At 43.4% G+C, this 20,205-nt stretch overlaps 1 protein-coding gene across 1 annotated transcript in view; it reads left to right on the top strand.

Annotated features, from left to right (window-relative positions):
- Nucleotides 1-975: 975 nt before the first annotated feature.
- TRIP11 (thyroid hormone receptor interactor 11) overlaps nt 976-20,205 on the top strand; it is a 44,119-nt gene continuing 24,889 nt past the window's right edge. Inside the window, exons 1-11 of the mRNA XM_075193339.1 lie at nt 976-1,358; nt 8,349-8,419; nt 8,495-8,605; nt 10,071-10,337; nt 10,649-10,717; nt 11,455-11,620; nt 12,589-12,924; nt 13,376-13,416; nt 13,494-13,586; nt 14,912-15,097; nt 15,690-18,683. Of these exons, the coding sequence (XP_075049440.1) occupies nt 1,220-1,358; nt 8,349-8,419; nt 8,495-8,605; nt 10,071-10,337; nt 10,649-10,717; nt 11,455-11,620; nt 12,589-12,924; nt 13,376-13,416; nt 13,494-13,586; nt 14,912-15,097; nt 15,690-18,683 (4,473 nt within the window). The 5' untranslated portion in view covers nt 976-1,219. The remainder of the gene's footprint in view (nt 1,359-8,348; nt 8,420-8,494; nt 8,606-10,070; nt 10,338-10,648; nt 10,718-11,454; nt 11,621-12,588; nt 12,925-13,375; nt 13,417-13,493; nt 13,587-14,911; nt 15,098-15,689; nt 18,684-20,205) is intronic.

The following is a 20,205-nucleotide window of genomic DNA, read 5'->3' as shown; positions in this document are numbered from 1 at the left end:
GGGATCCTAGTATTGCGGTCCCTGAGTTAATGTGGGGTTAGGGGGTCTTAGCAGTGGGGTCCCAGGGGTGATTTGGGGTAAGGGGATCTTAGCATTGGGGTCTCAGGATTGATTTGGGGTGAAGGATCCGAGTATTGGGGTCTCAGGGGTGATTTGGGGTGAGGGGATCTTAGTACTGCGGTCCCCGAGTTAATGAGGGGGTTAGGGGGTCTTAGCAGTGGGGTCCCAGGGGTGATGTGATCTTATTATTGGGGTCTCAGGGGTGATTTTGGCCGAGGGGATCTTAGTATTGCGGTCCCTGAGTTAATGAGGGGTTAGGGGGTCTTAGCAGTGGGGTCCCAGGGGTGATTTGGGGTGAGGGGATCCGAGTATTGGGGTCTCAGGGGTGATTTGGGGTGAGGGGATCTTAGTACTGCGGTCCCCGAGTTAATGAGGGGTTAGGGGGTCTTAGCAGTGGGGTCCCAGGGGTGATGTGATATTATTGGGGTCTCAGGATTGATTTTGGCGAAGGGGATCTTAGTATTGCGGTCCCTGAGTTAATGAGGGGTTAGGGGGTCTTAGCAGTGGGGTCCCAGGGGTGATGTGATCTTATTATTGGGGTCTCAGGATTGATTTTGGCCAAGGGGATCTTAGTATTGCGGTCCCTGAGTTAATGAGGGGTTAGGGGGTCTTTGCAGTGGGGTCCCAGGGGTGATTTGGGGTGAGGGGATCTTAGTACTGCGGTCCCCGAGTTAATGAGGGGTTAGGGGGTCTTAGCAGTGGGGTCCCAGGGGTGATGTGATCTTATTATTGGGGTCTCAGGATTGATTTTGGCCAAGGGGATCTTAGTATTGCGGTCCCCGAGTTAATGAGGGGTTAGGGGGTCTTAGCAGTGGGGTCCCAGGGGTGATGTGGGGTCACTGGGCACACGTGTCACCTCCCCTCTCGCTGGAGGACCGGCCGCTGTCCCGGCATGCACCGCGCTGTGGACACGTCACCATAGAGAGGACCCTGTTATGGCGGCCGTTGAGGTGGCAGACACCGGGCCGGTATTGCGGATCTGAGGGATAACCGGACACTGGGATATGAGACGTGCATTGCGGCCTGTCAGAGGGAGGACGGAACGCTAAAGCCTCGCACTTTCCTGAGACGTGTGGCCGAGTAGCAGCGCTCATTTCTCGGCTGTGCCGCTAGTTCTGCCCGGTGTGACGTTACGGAGAGCTGATCCCTGACCTCGGCCATGGCCTCCTGGTTCGGGGGTCTGGGCTCTGGTCTGGGCCAGTCCCTGGGACATGTGGGGGGCAGCCTGTCCTCCCTGACCGGACAGATCTCCAACTTCACCAAAGACATCCTGCTGGAGGGGGCCGAGGAGCTGCCAGGTGAGAGACTGTCCAAGATATGGCATTCTGAACCAGTTCTACACGTGACATGGCGCAGCTGCGGGGTAGAGGTGGCGCAGGGCCCCCGGTCTGCGGGGTTGAGGTGGCGCAGGGCCCCCGGTCTGCGGGGTTGAGGTGGCGCAGGGCCCCCGGTCTGCGGGGTTGAGGTGGCGCAGGGCCCCCGGTCTGTGGGGTTGAGGTGGCGCAGGGCCCCAGGTCTGTGGGGTTGAGGTGGCGCAGGGCCCCAGGTTTGCGGGGTTGAGGTGGCGCAGGGCCCCAGGTCTGCGGGGTTGCCGTGGCACAACTTCCCAGTTCTACGCATGCCGTGGCGCAGGGCCCCAGCTCTGCGGATAACGTGGCGCAGGGCGGCAGCTCTATAAATGACGTGGTGCAGCATTCCAGCTCTACGCGTGCCGTGGCGCAGGGCCCCAGCTATACATGTCACATAACTTGGGGTCCTAACTTTACTTGTTACATGCTATAAGGTCCATTGCATACAATAGGGGCCGATCTCTGAGGTACATGCTCTATAAAGAATGATCTGTACATTAATCTCTCTACAGAGATGCCTGTTATGAAGTTAAACCACTTTCTATATAACAATCTAATGCAATGAATGGATAACAGTCTGTTGTGTCTGGTCTATTATCCCCTATACAAGCTGTCAGAGTCCCTCACTTGTTATTGGTGGTCTGGTTTCTGCAGACAGGAAGTAAACAGCCTTGGGACAGACAGTCTGACAGCTGTTTGTATCCCTTGTATCTGGTTTCCAGGATTTGTGTGTTGGGTACATCGAAGTAAGACTTGTATCCATACAATACATCTTGGGGCCTATTTGTCAGATGGCCTAGGAGATAAATACTAACTTACTCAGTAATGTGATATTATTGAATTAACAACATACCTGTTTTCAATCCAATACACGTGTAACATTTACATACAGACTAACTGCGTACAAAATGAGCTGGTTCAGTCCCTTAAGACATTTTGGTTTCAAAACAAATGAAAACAGTTTCACTGGTTTATGCTTTGTAAGACCTGTAAGCTTGTTTGGGCTGGGTCTTTTTATTACCTCCTGATTTAATGTCACTGTATTTAAGTTGTCTTTATGTGCGTCTTGTTGCTGTCAATCTGTCAGCAAGTGGCAGATTTTTCAACTTGTGTTGGAGGGCAGCAATATTGTTACCTGACGTCCTTTATACATTCTTTTTATTTGTTGATGTTTTAAAGAATGTTTGGCTTGTGCTCCTATTTCATACTTAATCTTCCACATAGAAGGCTTTGAATAGGACTGGTTATGTAGCCCAGGAATCTGCTACCTGATCAGAAGGGTTTCACAGCGTTTGCTAATAGTATTCTGTTGAATGACATGGTCTTTAGTGAATTGTTCTTGGAACTAACAAGATCATGTCTACAGTGGCTTTATTATTATTATCATAGATTTGTAACGTGTTGCAGTACTCCACAGCGCCATACAATGAAAACAGGGACATATATAAAAATAAAACATACATAAAACAGGGACATACAAGGTAGACAAAATTAAATGCAGACATGAAAACAAAGGGTATGAAGGACCCTGCTCATTAGAGAGCTTACATTCTAAGTGGAAGATGGCACAGCTGAAACAAGATGAGCGAGTGTGTTTTAGAGTGGAGATTGGGATAGTTGTGAGAGTGCTTTAGTGTGAATAGAGTTATCGGGGATAAGGTCACCTCTAAAAAATGAGTTGGGGTTTTAAAGAGAGTCTAAAGATTTAAAGGCTGTAGGAAAGTCTGATTGAGCGTGATTCCAAAAGTGGGGAGCAGCACGGGAGAAGTCTTGTAGGCGGGAGTGAGAGGTGGTTACCAGAGATTAGACAAGGCTCAGGTCAGAGGTAGATCTAAGAGGGCGGGAGGGAGAGTATTTTGATATGAGATTTGAGATGTATGAAGGGGTGGTGTTGTTGAGGGCTTTGTAGGTAGGGATGAGTAATTTAAATAAGATTAGAAATTAGATTCTGGAGGACACAGGCAGCCAGTGTAGGGATTTGCAAAGTGGTGCAGCAGATGTGGAGCGGTGAGAGAGGAAGATCAGTCATGCAGTAGCATTTAGGATGGATTGAAGTGTGGATATATGGGTGTCAGGAATGCCAGATAGCAGGAGGTTGCAGTAGTCAAGACAGAAGATGAGAGAATGCATAATCGTTTTTGTAGTCTGTTGAATAAAAAAAGGACGCATTCTTGCAATGTTTTTAAGGTGGAGTTGACAGGACTGTGAGAGAGTCTGGATGTGAGGAATAAAGCAGAGGGCAGAGTCAAGTGTGACACCAAGGCAGTGGGCTTGGGAGACTGAGGAAATTCAGGTGTTATTGACAGTGAGGGCAATTGGTGATTCTGGCAGGAGGGAAGATAATAAGCTCTGTTTTGGACATGTTGAGTATTAGGTAGCTTTGGGACATCCATGTGGAGATAGTAGAAAGACAGTTGGCTACACCAGATAGTACAGAAGGGGAGAGGTCAGGGAAGAGAGATAAATGTGGGTGTCATCAGTGTAGAGGTGGTACTGGAGGCCGAAGGAGCAAATTAGTGCCCCAAGAGAAGTGTACAATGAAAAAGTTAAAGGGCCAAGAACAGAGCCTTGTGGGACCACAACAGATAGTGGAAGTGGAGGGGATGATGTGCGAGAGGTAGAAGCACTAAAGGAAAGGTTTGATACGTAGAAAGTGAACCAGGAAAGAACTGTCACTAAGGCCAATGGAGTGAAGGGTGTGTAGGAGAAAAGGGTGATCAACAGTGTCAAAAGCAGCAGAAAAGTCCAGGAGAATGAGTATGGAGAAATGATCCTTAGACTTTGCATTAAGTAGATCATTGATCACTTTTGTAAGGGCAGTTTCAATGGAATGGACAGAGGCCTGATTGCAGAGAGTCGCGAATGGTGTGAGATGATAGAAAGAGAGACAGGTGTTTGTACACTAATCGCTCAAGTGGTTTGGAGGCAAAGTGAAAGGGCGATAGAGAGAGAGGCTGGAACATGAGATGATTTCTTTAGAATTGGTGAGATTAGCGCATGTTTAAAAGAGGATGGAAATGTGCCAGTGGAGAGAGACATGTTGAAGAGGTGAGATAGAGGTGGGCATGCAGCGGAGGAGAGGGAGTGGAGAAGTTGGGAGGGAATAGGGTTGAGAGAACAGGCTGTAGTGTGAGATGAATGCGGAGACTTCTTCAGTTACTAGAGCGAATGAATTTAGGGTGGATTTGGAAGTGTAGGTCAAGGTGAGTAGAGTGTGTGGAATTTGGCATGAGTAAATATCGATTTTGTCTTTTGAAATAAGTGTCAAACTCATGGACTGTGAAGAGGGAGGAGGTGCAGGTGGGCAGAGAAGTGAGTTGAAGGTGGCAAAGAAGCAACGTGGGTTAGAAGACTGGGTGGATATTAGATTTGAAGAATCTTTGATTGCTAATTGAAAGGGCAGCGCTGTAAGATAAAAGGATGAATTTCTAGTGGAAGAAATCTGGATAGGAACGAGATTTTCTCCAGTGGCACTCTGCAGTGCAGGAGCACTTTTACACGGAGCGGGTCTGTTTGGTGTTCCTTGGTTGGGGTTTGGTTCGTCGGAGACTGTGATAATTGGAGCTGCATTGTTTAGGGCTGAAGTGTGTGTTTGTTGTAGAAAGAGACAGCTTGATTAGGGCAGGACAATGCAGTCACATGAGAAAATAGTTGTTTTGGTGAAAATGATAAGTGGATTGGGTTAAAAGTACTTGGGTGTCGTTGTGTATGTCTGTATTTGGGTGCAGGGGTGAGGGCTTGAGGTAAGGTGAGGCAGGTGAGGCTGAAGGAAAGAAGGTTGTCGTCAGAGAGTGGGAATGCTAAATTGGTGACACTAGAAGTGGAGCAGTAGTGGAAGAAGATCAGGTCAATGGATTGCCCATTACAGTGGGTGGGAGATGAGGTCTACTGGGAGAGACCAAAGGAAGGAAGGAAGTGAAAGAAGTTTAGTGGCAGAAGAGACAATGGGATTTTTAGTGGGAATGTTGAAATTGCCTAATATATGAGTATTCAGATCAAAGGACAGCAAATAAGTGAACCAGGCTGCAAAGTTGTCAAGGAATTGGGAAACTGGACCTGGAGGGTGATAAATGACAGCAACATGAAGGTGGAGAGCAGTATTCTCCCCAGCACCTTTCCCCCGGGTGCTCCACCTGGCTGTTTATACTTGACTCCCGGCTCTTGGAACCTAACAGAGTTATATTATAATATAATAATCCATTGTCTGTCCTGTGTTAACTGCCTATGTGAGCACAACAGGCAGCAGTGTGTGTTAGAAAAGTCCTGGCACAAGTCTTGGCAGGTGTGTGGGCGATAACATCCAACTTTTTTCAATATTAATTGCAAAGTATTACACTGTCCCTACCCGGCTTCTTCCTAATGCCACCCGGCTGGCAAAATTTTCTGGAGTGGACACTGGAGAGGATAAAATAGACTGAAAGTGTGGACTTCAAAGGAAGATAATGAGAGGAAGGGTTCAGATGCTATGACTTGGAAGGTGCAGCTTGGAGAAAGTAGAATGCTTACTCCACCACGTTGTCTGTCTCCGGGTCTAGGGCTATGGCTGAGGGAGGGTGTCCTGTAGGAGAGGGCTGCAGGGGATGTAGTGTCAGAGGAGGTGAGCCAAATATTTGTAATGGCAAGGAGGTTGAGGGATTTAAAAATGAATAGATCACGGATGGATAGAAGTTTGTTACAAACAGATCTAGCGTTCCATAGTGCACAAGAGAAGAGAGAGTAGTGAAGATGTCTGAATCAGGGCCGTCTTTCTAATTGAGCACAATGGGCAGGTGCCCGGGGGCCCTGCAGCCCAGGGGGGCCCGACGGAGGCAGCAAAAAAAAAAGAAGAAAATACTTACCTTGCGGTCAGCTGGCGATCCGGCTCCCTCCATGGTCTCCTCCTCCGTACGGCGCTCGCAGTGCATGTCGGGCGTGACATCCATTGCGGAGCGCGACGGAGTGAAGTAGTGAAGGGGAAATAATAGGCGAGGGAGAAGAGGAGCTTGTATCCTCCTCAGAAAATTTTGCCAGCCTGGTGGCATTAAGAAGTAGCCGTGTGGGGGCAGTTTTAATACTTTGCAATAATATTGAAACATGTGAATGAGATGTGAATGAATGTGTATAAGCTGGGGTACGTAATGAGAGAGTGGTAAGGAACAATTGATCCAAATTGTGCAGGGCAGTGGAAGAGGTGAGGGATACTTTACTGCCCCCTGGCTGGGGTTGAGTAGGCAGTTTCTGCAGCTCTGGCTTTTAGGTTTGTTGCTTTTTTTTTTTTTTTTTATATATATTTTTTTCTTTTTTTTAATTATTATTATTATTATTATAATTATTATTATTATTATTGTTATTGTTCTTTGACATTATAGACCATACTGTGTGATGATCAGTCGGAATGATGTGTGAAAGTTCCAAGGGGTGAATTTATTTTTATAGCCTCTATATAAGTAACTGAATGTATTTTGTATTATAACTTCTGACCGGTGAAATGTGTTCTGTAGCTCTGAACCAGTAGAAATATTTGTTTTAATTTCAAATTAATTTAACCTGTTCTTTAGTTATGTATGATATAGTTTATAGCTAGTAAGTGTCTATTCTGCTTTCAGTCCTGGTTTATATCTTGAAACATTGAAGTGTTTTTACTTCAGGAATGTGTTTGTTTGTTTTTGCTTGTTTCTATTAATTTGCGTTGAAGTAGTGCAGAGTTATTGTGAAAACAAATCTGAGCTTGTTTCTAGAAGTAGCTTATTTATAATGCCTGGTACACCTGTATATATACAGAACTGCTATTATTGTATGTGTTGTCTTTCAGTGCTTTAGAACATTTAAATGACAGCCAATGAAATATATGGGTCCTGCTCACATAGTGTAGTACTGCAGACACAGGTTTCTCTCATAACGAACGTGCTTTCTTTTTGAAGGTATTCTAATCATTTTTGCCACTGCCGTGCTCATGCCAGTGGACACATAAACAGGGCTGTTTGTATGTTACAGCTGTATGCTTGCAGACCAACAACTTTGAAAGTTGAATACAATAAAAATGGTCTCATCCAATAGTCTATGGAGGTTGTCTGGGTGGTGGGTGCCCCAAACAATGCACGGAGGAGCCGTTTCTTGAACAATCCATGAATTGTTTATCTTAGAGTATATTGCTGTCAATCCAGTGACTTAGAGGGATGCAGATGTAATTTAATTGTGCAGCTTTTTCATTGGGGAAAAAAAATGTGTTTCCGTGCATTACTTTCTTCCAATAGTTTGATTTCTATTTCTGGAGCTCCTTCATTTTAGTTTTTTAATGGGTTCTCCATTTTTCTTTTCCCAATGTCACAGACAAATTCTTAGTTTATAATATAAGAGAGCTTTGGGTCATGTAGACAAATGTTGGTGCTCTGGCTTCATTTGACAAAGTTTAGAGCAACCATTAATCTGTATGACCGACCATCATGTAGAATACATATCGCATGTGGCTGATTTAAATTGAGGAGACCCAGTGCAATGATGGGGAGGGGGGTGATGGTTCTCCCCTGCACACTACCACAATTATATATAGTGAAATGATCGACGACCAGATAAACGTCAAGAGCTCTGTGGACAGCCTCTACCCTTCAAATCTCATTAATAGGTTAAAACCATACCTATATACATACACAGAGTGAGACACCTGTGTATAATAACATGCCAGCAGGCATTTTAAACAAGCATTGTACGTGTTTGATATACATACATGACACATGTCAGACTTGCTGATATGGAACAAGAAGTGTTTTAAAGTAATGCCATGCAACGCAAGTTAATTGCTTATAGATAGGCATATAATATATATGGTCCCATTTGTCTTTTTGTTTTCACATCGGTTTCTATTCCTGTATCTTGCATTAAAAGAGCGTAATTTTAGCACCAGTGGGCACATAGCTAGAGAGTACGAGTTTTTGTTTTCTCAAAGTTGTTGTTTTGTTGCAGATGTTACGCCAGAGCTGCACGTGTCCAAACTGCGAGACATAGAGAGCATGCAGTCTACGCAGAGATCAGAGGTGAGCGCAGTGGGCGGTCCCTTCCCTCCTCCATTTTGGTTCTTATAACTCATACTGGTTGTGTCTTGTGTGCAGAATGAGAGGATGAAGAAACTGTGCACCGAGCTGGAAGACAAGCTGGAGGCGGCCGAACTGCAAGTGAAGCAGCAGTCTCTGGACTACAGGAATCGGCTACAGCAAAAAGAGGTGCGAAGATGAGGACTGCAGTGCATTATTACATGCTAGACATGCAATAGTAACAAACAATCACATGCCTCTAGTGTCATTCATTCTCACATAGCTAGTGTGGCACCTGAAAGTCATATTAATGGCTATACACAGAAATATTACATCTCTGCGCTGTAGTAACTATTTCTAGACCGGTACGTGGGATATAGGAGAAGTAAAGCCTGCCTCTCCCAGTACTCTCTCCAGGGCAGGGATCACATGTATGAAGAATTCCAGCCAAGAGTAAACCTCTAAGTAAGGTTATGTAAACTATTATGTGGCTGTTTCCTATTCATATACTTTTATTTTTTTATTACATAATTTTGCTCTACTAGTAGAAGGGTTTGCAGCGGGAGGGTCATAGTGCGAAGTCTTCTATCTCCCAGTATAGACTGCTATTAACTAAAGCTTACAGATCTCATGTAGTACAATTGTGCAATAAAATGTACTATACCTTTTTTATAACTTAATACATTTTATTTAAATTTTTTTACAAAACATTTTGAAAAGCAAAATGTTCTATACTTTGAATTATTTTCTTGGCCATAAAATTGCTTTAATTTACAAGCTCCCCCACCTGTAATTCCCTTGAATGAGCGTAGTCTGTGATGACCGCAGCACTGAGACATAATGGTAACTCCAAGTCTCCGACAACATGTCATCTGGCATGTGCTCTAGAAGTTATACTTGCCCTGCTTCTAGCTTCCAGTACTGACTGCAACTAATACCTATTTTGCAAACAAGGCATGTTTTGCAAACACATGAATAAATCTCATGTGTTCTGTCGTCAGCAAAGTGTTACTTCTCCAAATTTAGTGATTGCACTGTATATAACTCCATGTTACAATGGTCACCACCTCCAGTATCTGTTGTAGATAAAGATAACTGCCCTGGAACCATTGTCTTCATCTCACTGCTGGTACACACATATTTTATACAGGAAGCCCTAATGCAGAATGCCGGAGAATTCCAGACAGATGACAGTAGATAACTTTCATGCAGGGATGTTGGGGGATGGGGGGTTTACAGGCGTTTAGGATATTACTTACCATCAGTAACCTGCCATTATTGACCACTACTGGTGCTACTTGGCCACCAGATACTCGCTGACTGTGTCAACTGCGCGCCAATGGTGCCCCCATGTGTAGGAAAAGAGTGGCTGCCATTGTGCTCCGCAGTGGGTGGGGGGCCGTTCTCCCTTCTTTTCCTTGTTCTGGAAGCATTAGAGACAAAGTGGGCCAGGGCTCAGAACCTTTTGCTCCCTGGCATCATTAGGGGTCTGGGCTGGGACATTTAATTTATGATAATACAGGCTTTTAAGTAACATACAGTTGTCATTACTGGTATTGTCGGCTGTTCTTCCCGCTCAGGTTGTGTAAAGCACAGAGTACACAGATTGGGAACAATTTTCTTTTTTTTTCTTTCTTTTTTTACTTGCATTTAGGTGGAAATCAGTCATCTCAAAGCCAAGCTGAACTCCCTCCAGGATGAAATGCAGAAGACGCAGGTCTCAGCACAGCTGTCCAGCGTCTCTCTCCAGGCGGCCGACCCTTCCCCTTTCATGTCCAGCATCCAGCCGTCTGCATCCGTGTTCCAGGGAGACGACATGGACTTCAGTGATGTTATCTGGTCTCAGCAAGAAATCAACAACCTCTCCAGCGAGGTGTCCAGACTACAAACGGAGGTGACTCATTGGAAGCATGTAGCACAGGTGAGACCCCCTCTCCTGCGTTCCTCCAAGTAACAGGGACGTCCTGTGTGGGGGATGTGACGGGAGATGTTTCTGAGGCCATTTGTAAACTAGCACCAGTATACTTCACTTCTAAATCTGTTGTAGTTCTCTTATTAGACAAATAGTGCAAATAATTAATACCGCTGCTAAAATTTTACTTTGTTTACATGCCACATCGCATGTTCTATGTTGTTCTATTTTTTGCGCTTCCCGAATGTACAACTGAACACATGAGTATGTTTCTTCTCATTGCTGAACACTGCAGCTAATACGTTTGATCTTTGTTTTAGTCTATGAAAAGCCAAGGGACCCACAGCACCGACCCAAGTGAGATCTGCATTTTACAAGACACTATTAAGGTACAATCCCCTTTCCCTGCAGCATTTGTGTTTTAAATAAATGTACAGAGATTGTGAAGATCAGTAGTTGGAGTTTCAGATAAAATTATGTGACAATCACGGTTTCACTTTCTCATCTCCTGTTAGTCTGATTTCTTTACTTCCTGACACACTAATGGCTGCCTGTGGTACATTACTTTGCGTTAGATGAACGCAGATGGCCAGGCCTCATTTGAAGTCTGTGCTATAAATATTTTATTGTTAAAACGTGGTAAGTCTTGTACATCTCTCCAGAATAAAACTGCTGCGTCTATGAGATATTCTTGGTTCAGAAGTTACTGTCCAAGAAATGTCAAGCAAGTGTCACAGCTTCATTCATGGTAAAGGACCAGTAAATCTAAGATTGACATTGTATTAAATCCCTCCAATTGCTAGTTTAGCCTAGTACCTACCGCTCCTGGGGATCCCTGTTCCCCCGCAGTAACGCTGGACACACACACACAGATATATCAGCAAATTGGCCCTAATCAATGGGTTGGTCTGATAATGGTCCAATCTAAAAGGCCAAGAGCATAACCATAAATCCAGTTGATTGGTGATTGTTGTTGGACTATGTGTGTGGTCATCTGCTGATCATGCTAACCAACTCGAGCAAGACTTGGCCACTTAGCAAAACTAAATCCTAATGATTGCTGGCCTCCTATTGTCTATAGTGACCCTGAATTTGGAGGGTTGTACATGTGTTTTTGTCACCGCAGGATCTGAGGCAGAGACTGAGTCGTGAGATTGATGAACACCAGCATGAGCTTTCAATCTTACAAGACGCTCATCGCCAGAAACTAGCCGAGATCACGAGGAGGCACCGAGAAGAGCTGGGGGAATACGAAGAGAGGATCGAGGAGCTGGAGGAACAGTTAAACACAGGTTTGTATTCCACTATTATAGTCATAAACTGGCTTTATTATAAGACTAAACGGAGTTGGTCATCTGAACAAAATCCTTATCCTGCACTGAGGCGTTCTAAGAACGACACCGTTTATTAGTCAGCAAATTCCTATATCAGCACTAGCCTGTGTCATGCTCTGAATGTCCTTTGGGCAAAGCATAGACTAAAAACAGCCATGTATAAGGTATACCCAAAAATCAGAGCTCTAGAAAGAAGAGAGTCCGGATCAGACCGGTCACTATTGTAATGTACTTGAAGAAAAATTGGCATTTAGGTTTAATTAACTAATAGTACTTAGAAGTCAGATAAAGAAATATATGGAAATACCTCTTTAAAGTTCACCTCAATCAGCATTTTAGGAGTCCGTAATATTCTACCTATATAGGAAGCTTTCTTTTATTTATTTTTTTGTTTCCACTTATTCCATCCTTATAACTTCTGCTAGCTCCACATGAGAGACGGCTTCTCAATGAAGCGGATGTTATTAAGTCAAAAGATGGTTTTATATAAAGACCTAAATAATGTGGAGCAAACAGCACAAACGACTAGTAATTCCTTAATTATTAACTATATTTATACATCCACCTATATAGGGGAAGGTGAGTCCCTTGTTGCAGGGGGGTAAAATTGCTACCCCAGCATGTCCTGCCTCCACTACGTCTGGACAGGGATAGTAAAATCTTACACCCAACGTAACGCTTAGGACTCCTGCTCCAAGCCAAAAATGGCTCCATGAGGCCACCACCAGATCCCAGAGCCACAGTCCTGTGGTTACATTACCCAGAGCTCTTTGAGCTCCGTTATGTGGATTTGCTCTCTGGGGTAGCGCATCGTCTGGATACATTTGAATCTCTCCAAAGCCACAGTAAGGGTCTGGTGCTGCTGCTCTCCGTCCCCCACCAATCCCTACTTTCATTCAGGTTGTGGTCTTGCATTTGTGTTTCAGGGGCCACAGGTGGTGCTCCTGACCAGTTCAAAGTATTTGAACTGCAGAAAACCATCCAGTCCCTGGAAGCAGAGAAAGCTGAGAGCGCACAGAAGGTCCAGGAGCTGGAAAATAAACTGAGAGACCTGGGTGACGCAGTGTCCACAGGGGATTTGGAGAAAAAGATCCTGTGTCAGGAAAAGGAGTCGGCAGAGGCCGAGAGGAAACAACTGGCGCTAGATTACGAGAGATTAAATTGTGAATTTACTGAGCTGCTGAGATCCCGAGAGGCTGATGGTTCCATCAGTGTGACCAGTCTGCAGCAAGAGGTTCTACGGCTACAAGAAGCCCTGCTTGGTAAGCGTTCGTCAGAATTCTTGCCCAATGTGCGCTTTTGAAATAATGTTATATATACATGCTGAATAATATGTTAATATGTTGGTGCTATGTATAGAGTGAGTATTGGAACGGTTAATAGTCTTTAGTAGAACATGCAGTAATTGGCACATAAGAGACATTTGAGAAGAACCTGGCAAATTATTGGGCCAAACTTGTGAAGAAAGTGTAATAACTTCTATAATTTCTGCCACAAGGACACTGGGAGGTGAAAACTGGTGTAAAGGAAAAAAAGGCAGTTTTGTCATATCCACTAATTAGGTTATATTATTTTTATGTTTATTTTAGAAAATGAAGTAAGGGTCTGATTGTTTGCTGAGAGTGACACTGTCTTTGTTGGTGTGTTCACAAGTGATTGTATTATGAAATGGTTAATTATAAGAATATATGTTGTTGTTGTTCTATTTTTCAGATGCTGAAAAAGAAATGAGTAAAACGACTAGGTCAGACCAGGTAACGTTCAATGTGCTCATTTGTGTTATATCATGGTTGGTAAGGCCATAAACTAAGAACTGGACTTTATTTTGCAGCAGGTAGATGTATCAGTGAGTAAAGACGTGACTGATCTGGATAGTGACATACAGGCCCTGAAGGAAGACGTGAAGAGGCTAGAGAAAGAAAAGGTAAAGATTTCATAAGTCGCATTCTGTCTCGCTTGTATCGATATGAATTCTATTTTATTGCACTCATTATGTACTGACAGTGTAGGCTGCTGTCTTATATCCTGAACTGGTGACATCACTGAGTGTGCAGCCTATCCAGTCACTAGGAACCAGTGACATCACTGAGTGTGCAGCCTATCCAGTCACTAGGAGCCAGTGTCATCACTGAGAATGCAGCCTATCCAGTCACTAGGAGCCAGTGACATCACTGAGAATGCAGCCTCTCCAGTCTCTAGGAGCCAGTGACATCACTGAGAATGCAGCCTATCCAGTGACTAGGAACCAGTGACATCACTGAGAATGCAGCCTATCCAGTGACTAGGAACCAGTGACATCACTGAGAATGCAGCCTATCCAGTCACTAGGAGCCAGTGTATTCACTGAGAATGCAGCCTATCCAGTCACTAGGAGCCAGTGACATCACTGAGAATGCAGCCTATCCAGTCACTAGGAGCCAGTGACATCACTGACAATGTAGCCTATCCAGTCACTAGGAACCAGTGACATCACTGAGAATGCAGCCTATCCAGTGACTAGGAACCAGTGACATCACTGAGAATGCAGCCTATCCAGTCACTAGGAGCCAGTGACATCACTGAGAATGCAGCCTCTCCAGTCTCTAGGAGCCAGTAACATCACTGAGAATGCAGCCTCTCCAGTCTCTAGGAGCCAGTAACATCACTGAGAGTGCAGCCTCTCCAGTCACTAGGAACCAGTGACATCACTGAGAATGCAGCCTATCCAGTGACATCACTGAGAATGCAGCCTATCCAGTCACTAGGAGCCAGTGACATCACTGAGAACGTAGCCTATCCATTCACTAGGAACCAGTGACATCACTGAGAGTGCAGCCTCTCCAGTGACATCACTGAGAATGCAGCCTATCCAGTCACTAGGAACCAGTGACATCACTGAGAGTGCAGCCTATCCAGTCACTAGGAGCCAGTGACATCCTGAGAATGCAGCCTATCCAGTCACTAGGAACCAGTGACATCACTGAGAGTGCAGCCTCTCCAGTCACTAGGAGCCAGTGACATCACTGAGAGTGCAGCCTATCCAGTCACTAGGAACCAGTGACATCACTGAGAGTGCAGCCTATCCAGTCACTAGGAACCAGTGACATCACTGAGAATGCAGCCTATCCAGTCACTAGGAACCAGTGACATTTAAGATGTTAAATTAACTAGCGTGCACATCCTCTATGATTCTGCCTCACCTTCAAGTTTTAAGTTTTACTTACAGAACTTAAATAGTAATGATAACGTTTTTTATTTTCTTACTTTCAGGAGACGCTGAAAACCGAATTGGATCGGGTAACATCCACTTCTGCCCGAGAGGCCGATACGGCTTATGAGCAGCTGAGAAGAGATTTGGAAGAAAGTGAGAGGAGACTGAGGGAAACTTCCACAGAAAAGGAATCTCTTACAGCTGAACTAGAGGAGCTGGATAAACAAAATCAAGAGGCCTTACAGGTAGAATCTTACTCTTTCCCCACTTCTTACTGTACAATCTCCTATTGTTACACTAACATATTTATATAGGATTCCAGTCTATAGTTCTACAGCCAGTTCCAGTCTCTCCGTGATAACAGAGGCTATAAAGGCTGTTTGCTGACCATATAGAGACACAAGGCTCCAAATTAAATGCTTTTTTTACATCTTCATTATCGTTATATAACCTAAGGTAGTGTTTATTATTTTTTATAAATTTGATGATTTAATGTTCATTATTCACAAACTGTAACTGGTTATTATTATATTAGCAGTCCATGCTGGGGGGTCCATGCTGCCTTGGGATACAAGAGGGCTTCTACATGGATAGGCCTTTGGTTTGAAATGTTGAAAAAAAGTCAACTTAAAGCTCCTCACCTTCTATGCCCCAAGTATCAATGTGTCCCCATGTCTAAGTGTCATAGGAGATTGATGCTTAATATAGCACTATAATCCACAGTAGCTTACAGTATACTTATTGTGCATGTCGTGTATATCTTTGAGATAAAACTCTGTCATAGTAAACTTCAGTGACGAGCCTGTATAAATGAAGCTGTATCCTCTTGTTTTGCAGCATCTCCTGCTTGTGAAAGAGCAGTTGTCCAAACAGAGGACTGAATTGGAGTCCCGGACTGCGCAGCTGAATGAGGAAAAGGAGAAAGCTTTGCAAGCGGTTTCTGAAAAGGGCAAAATACTTCACCAATTAGAATCCGAGCAAGAAAAGCTGACCCAGTCTACGATCACTCTCAACGACTTGAGTGTCAGCAAAGAGCAGCTGACCGTCCAGGTGAACGAGCTGATGGAGAAGCTGAAACATTTGGAAACCACAAATTTCAGCATTAAGAGTGAAAATAAAGAGCTTCTGGAAAATCTGAACCAAGTTAAAGAAGAACTCTCTGTTTCTAAGGTGGCCTCTCCATCTAGACCGGAGCACCAGAATGATGGCGAGAGGGAATCAGAGATTTTAAAACTAAATAACCATCTTTCAGAAGTAAAGCAATTAAAAGATGATCTGGAGAAAGAAATCTGTGATCTCAAGATGGAGAATGAGATGCTGCTTTCAACCCAAGAACAGGCAAAGCTGCAGCTTCAAGAGGTTGTCTCCTTGAATAGTAGAGAATCCTTGGAGAAGCAGACGGTGATTGAAGCGTTGAGGATGGAGAAGGGGCGGCTGGAACTGGAGTTAAACCAGATGGAGAACAGACTTCTTGCAGAGGCTCAAAAATATGAACAAACCATCGACGAGCTTTCCAATACGCAAAAGATGGACACCTCCGCCTTGCAACGCGAGCACGAACGCCTCATCATGCTCAGTCAGGAGAAAGATTTCCAAATATTGGAAAGCAAACGAGCTTTAGAACAAATGGAGACCGATTACGAGGAAACCAAGGAGTTGCTGACCAGTACCTTAGAAGGCCAAAAGCAGCTCACCGAACTCTTAAGAGAGAAGGAAACATTTGTCAATGATCTGAAGGAACTTAATCTGGAGTTAAAAAGACAGCTTGAACATCACACCAAAATATCTAAAGAATGTGATGTTTTAAGACAAAATATTGAAGAAAAGGAAAAAATTCTGGCATCCATGAAGGAAGATAATAGCCATTTTAAGGAGGAAATCGAACGACTGAAAGACCAACAGAGCCGATCTCAACCAGCGGTGGAACCGAAGACTTTGGACATCATCACCGAACTAGAGGCAGAAATCACTCAACTGACTAAAGTGCAGAATAATTACGAAGAAGAGTTGAAACTTCAGAAGAGAGTAGTTGATAAACAAAATCAGAGCACTATACAGCTGCAGAAGTCTCTGCAGGAAAAGATGAAAGAAATGGATGATGTAAAGTTACAACAGAAAGAAATGGTGGACACTTATGAGAAACTGCTTTCTGAAAAGGACAGTGAGATATCTAGTTTGCAACAGACGAACGAGTTGATCAGCTCCCAGCTACAGAATGAGCATCTGATCCACACAGAGTCCTCGGACATACTCCACGATACGAAGACGCAAAATATTAATAACTGCGATAATGGTACGGAGAAGCATGATTTCTCTAAAGTGGAGATTGAACGATTGGTGAAAGGCATCAAAGAGAAAGAGATGGAGATTAAAATGCTCAATGAGAAGAATGTTACTTTAACCAAGCAGATAGACCAGTTGTCGAAAGATGAAGTTGGTAAACTCACCAACATTATCCAACAAAAAGACATGGAAATTCAAAGTCTTCATGCTCGAGTGTCCTCGGTTAATTACATGCAAGATGTAGTGTATCTGCAACAGCAATTACAAGCCTACGCTATGGAGAGAGAGCAAGTTCTGGCTGTCCTCAGTGAGAAGACCAGGGAGAATAGTCAGCTAAGAACAGAGTACCACAAAATAATGGACGTGGTGGCCGCAAAAGAGTCTGCCCTCTTGAAACTTCAAGATGAAAACCAGAGACTCTCTCACAGCCAAGAAGGGAGCACTCAAGAGATGTTCAGAGAAACCATCCAAAATCTGTCACGGATCATTCGAGAGAAAGATATTGAAATAGATGCCTTAAGTCAAAAATGTCAGACCTTGTTGACTGTCCTCCAGACGTCCGGCTCGGAGAACAGCAATGAACTTGGAAGCATCAACAGCAATCAGTTTGAGGAGCTGTTGCAGGAACGTGACCAACTCAAGCAGCAAGTTAAGAAAGTGGAAGAATGGAAACATCAAGTGATGACAACTGTCAAGAACATGCAACACGAGTCTGCCCATCTGCATGAGGAGCTGCACAAGCTTCAAGGACAAATACATATAGACAGTGATTCCAGTTCGAGGTTACAAGAAGACTACAACCACCTGATTCAGAGCTACGAACACAATGAGAAAAAATTGAAAGGTCTCGGTGTTGAGTTGAATAATGTACAAAGCAGCATTGGGGATCTTAACCATACGAAAGAACGTATTCTTGGCCAACTTGACACAGTCAAGCTGCAGGCAAGTAGGGTTCCTGTGGTTGGTGATGTAGAGTATTCTTCGGCAGCATCTTCTGAACAGAAAAACGATCACATGCTGAAGGTCCAACAAGAGTACGAGCAGCTGAAAATTCAGATTCAAGAGAGAGATGCAACCATCAGGACCCTTCAAGAGAACAACCAACGTTTGTCCGACTCCATGGCTATAACGTCTGAGCAGGGCCGCAAGAGTCAACAAGAGACCGTCTTGGAGATGAAGCACATGAAAGAGAAGAATGAAGTATTGCAGCATTCGCTCAAAGAAAAGGACCTCTTCATAAAAACCAAGGGAGACAAATTAAACTCCGCCAGTGAAACTTTGCGAAACAAAGAGACCGAGAACGAACTGTTAAAACAGGCTGTCACCAACCTCAAAGAAAGGACTCTTATTTTGGAAATGGACATCACCAAGTTAAAGGAAGAGAACGAAAAGGTGATGGCCAAAGAGAAGGAGAAAGAAACGGAATTCCGGGCTTTGCATGAGACCAACATGCAGTTCTCAATGCTGCTGAGAGAAAAGGAGTTCGAGTCCAGCTCCATGAAGGAAAAGGCATCTGCACTCGAGAACCTTCTCAAAGAAAAGGAACAGGTGTCTAAACCAGTCTTTTCTATATTTTATTATTGGTTACATATTTGTATTTATTTTTTTAAAAATCTGTGCCAGAAAAGTAGATTTTATTTTTAATTGATTGATTCCTCTTTACGGTCTTCTGCATTCTTTCATAGAACACGTTTCCTTTTAAGGTTTACGTGAGAAGAGAGATTAGTCAGAACATACTCACAGCTGATGTAATAAACCACACAATGAACCTGGGGGATATAGTAATTAGGAAGAAGTGGGGGAGGGGCGTTTGGCAAGAAGAAGGAATAAAACATTAACTGGGGCAGGCTTAAAGGATGACTCCGTCCAAAACAAAGTAGTCTTTACTTGGGTTGAGTTATATAAGTAACGTTAGAATTCTTAGTTATTTCCTGTATTTTAAGGAGTATTTCCACTTTATCTATAGGCATGATGACCCAAATAATGACGACTTAAACTATTAGTCACCTTTCAGCCAGTGGAACGAAAGAAATCTCTGGCGCTAATATGAATATCACAGGTATAGGAAGAAGAACACAATTTCTGACCAGGTAACAAATGCAGCAGCTCTCAAAAGGAGGTAGTGTTAACCCTCCCAACAAAGCATACAAAAGGGAAAAAGGAGAGTTGCGCAGAAGTACCTAATAGGTTTTTAATAAAAAATGTCAAACAGCTGTGTAAAATACATGTATCACATACTGACAACCACAGAGTTACGGTGGAACGTATACTATGTATATACTAGCTTTTCTAAGAAACAAATAAAATAAAAATAAAAATGTAAAGATAAAAATAAATAAATCTCAATAAAAAACAGATCACATGACCTCATAATCATGTATATACATGCATATATTGCGATGCAACCCAATACACCTATTTATCACCAGCTGGTAAATATAGTTGGAATATCTAGATTTAATTGGATCCTGCAGGATATAAGGAAGGCAGAGAAATTGTTTTTCCCTTTTAGCTCTTCAAATATATAAATACAGTTGAAATTGAACTATTACATGTACATGCAAATGATGTTTCTTGATGGAGTTTAGATCTTCAGAAAACTGTCCTTATAAGGATCAAATATAGATGTTATCCAGTCATCAAACAGTGCAAGGGAATAATGAAAATGCTGTTAATTATCCAGAAAGTGGAATCTCTTGTCACAGTCACTGTTATAAAACAAATATGATCCTATATATAGAGAGAACCACACTTTGTGTGTGAAACATCAAATAGAGGCACCGCTTATTAGTGCTTCAGCGGCTATTGGCAATCAAATACCACATGTCTCCAAGAATAAAAACAGTTCCGTTATTGTGGATCTAATATGAATAATATCCGGTAAATAGACAGATGAAGAGAATTTGAATATTATAAATCATCAGTAAAATAAGATCTGTCGCAACCGCGACTGAAATTCAATAACAATTCCGTATATCGAACCATACTATGTATGTTAAACGTCCAACAGAGGTGCAGCTTCTTTCCGCTTCAGTGGCTCTATATAGTCAAAAGACCACATACCTCTGGG

Source organism: Mixophyes fleayi, chromosome 12 (genome assembly GCF_038048845.1).
Source record: "Mixophyes fleayi isolate aMixFle1 chromosome 12, aMixFle1.hap1, whole genome shotgun sequence".
Classification (NCBI taxonomy): Eukaryota; Metazoa; Chordata; class Amphibia; order Anura; family Limnodynastidae; genus Mixophyes; species Mixophyes fleayi.
Note: the sequence above shows the minus strand (reverse complement) of the source record. Positions and strands in the feature narration are given on the sequence as shown.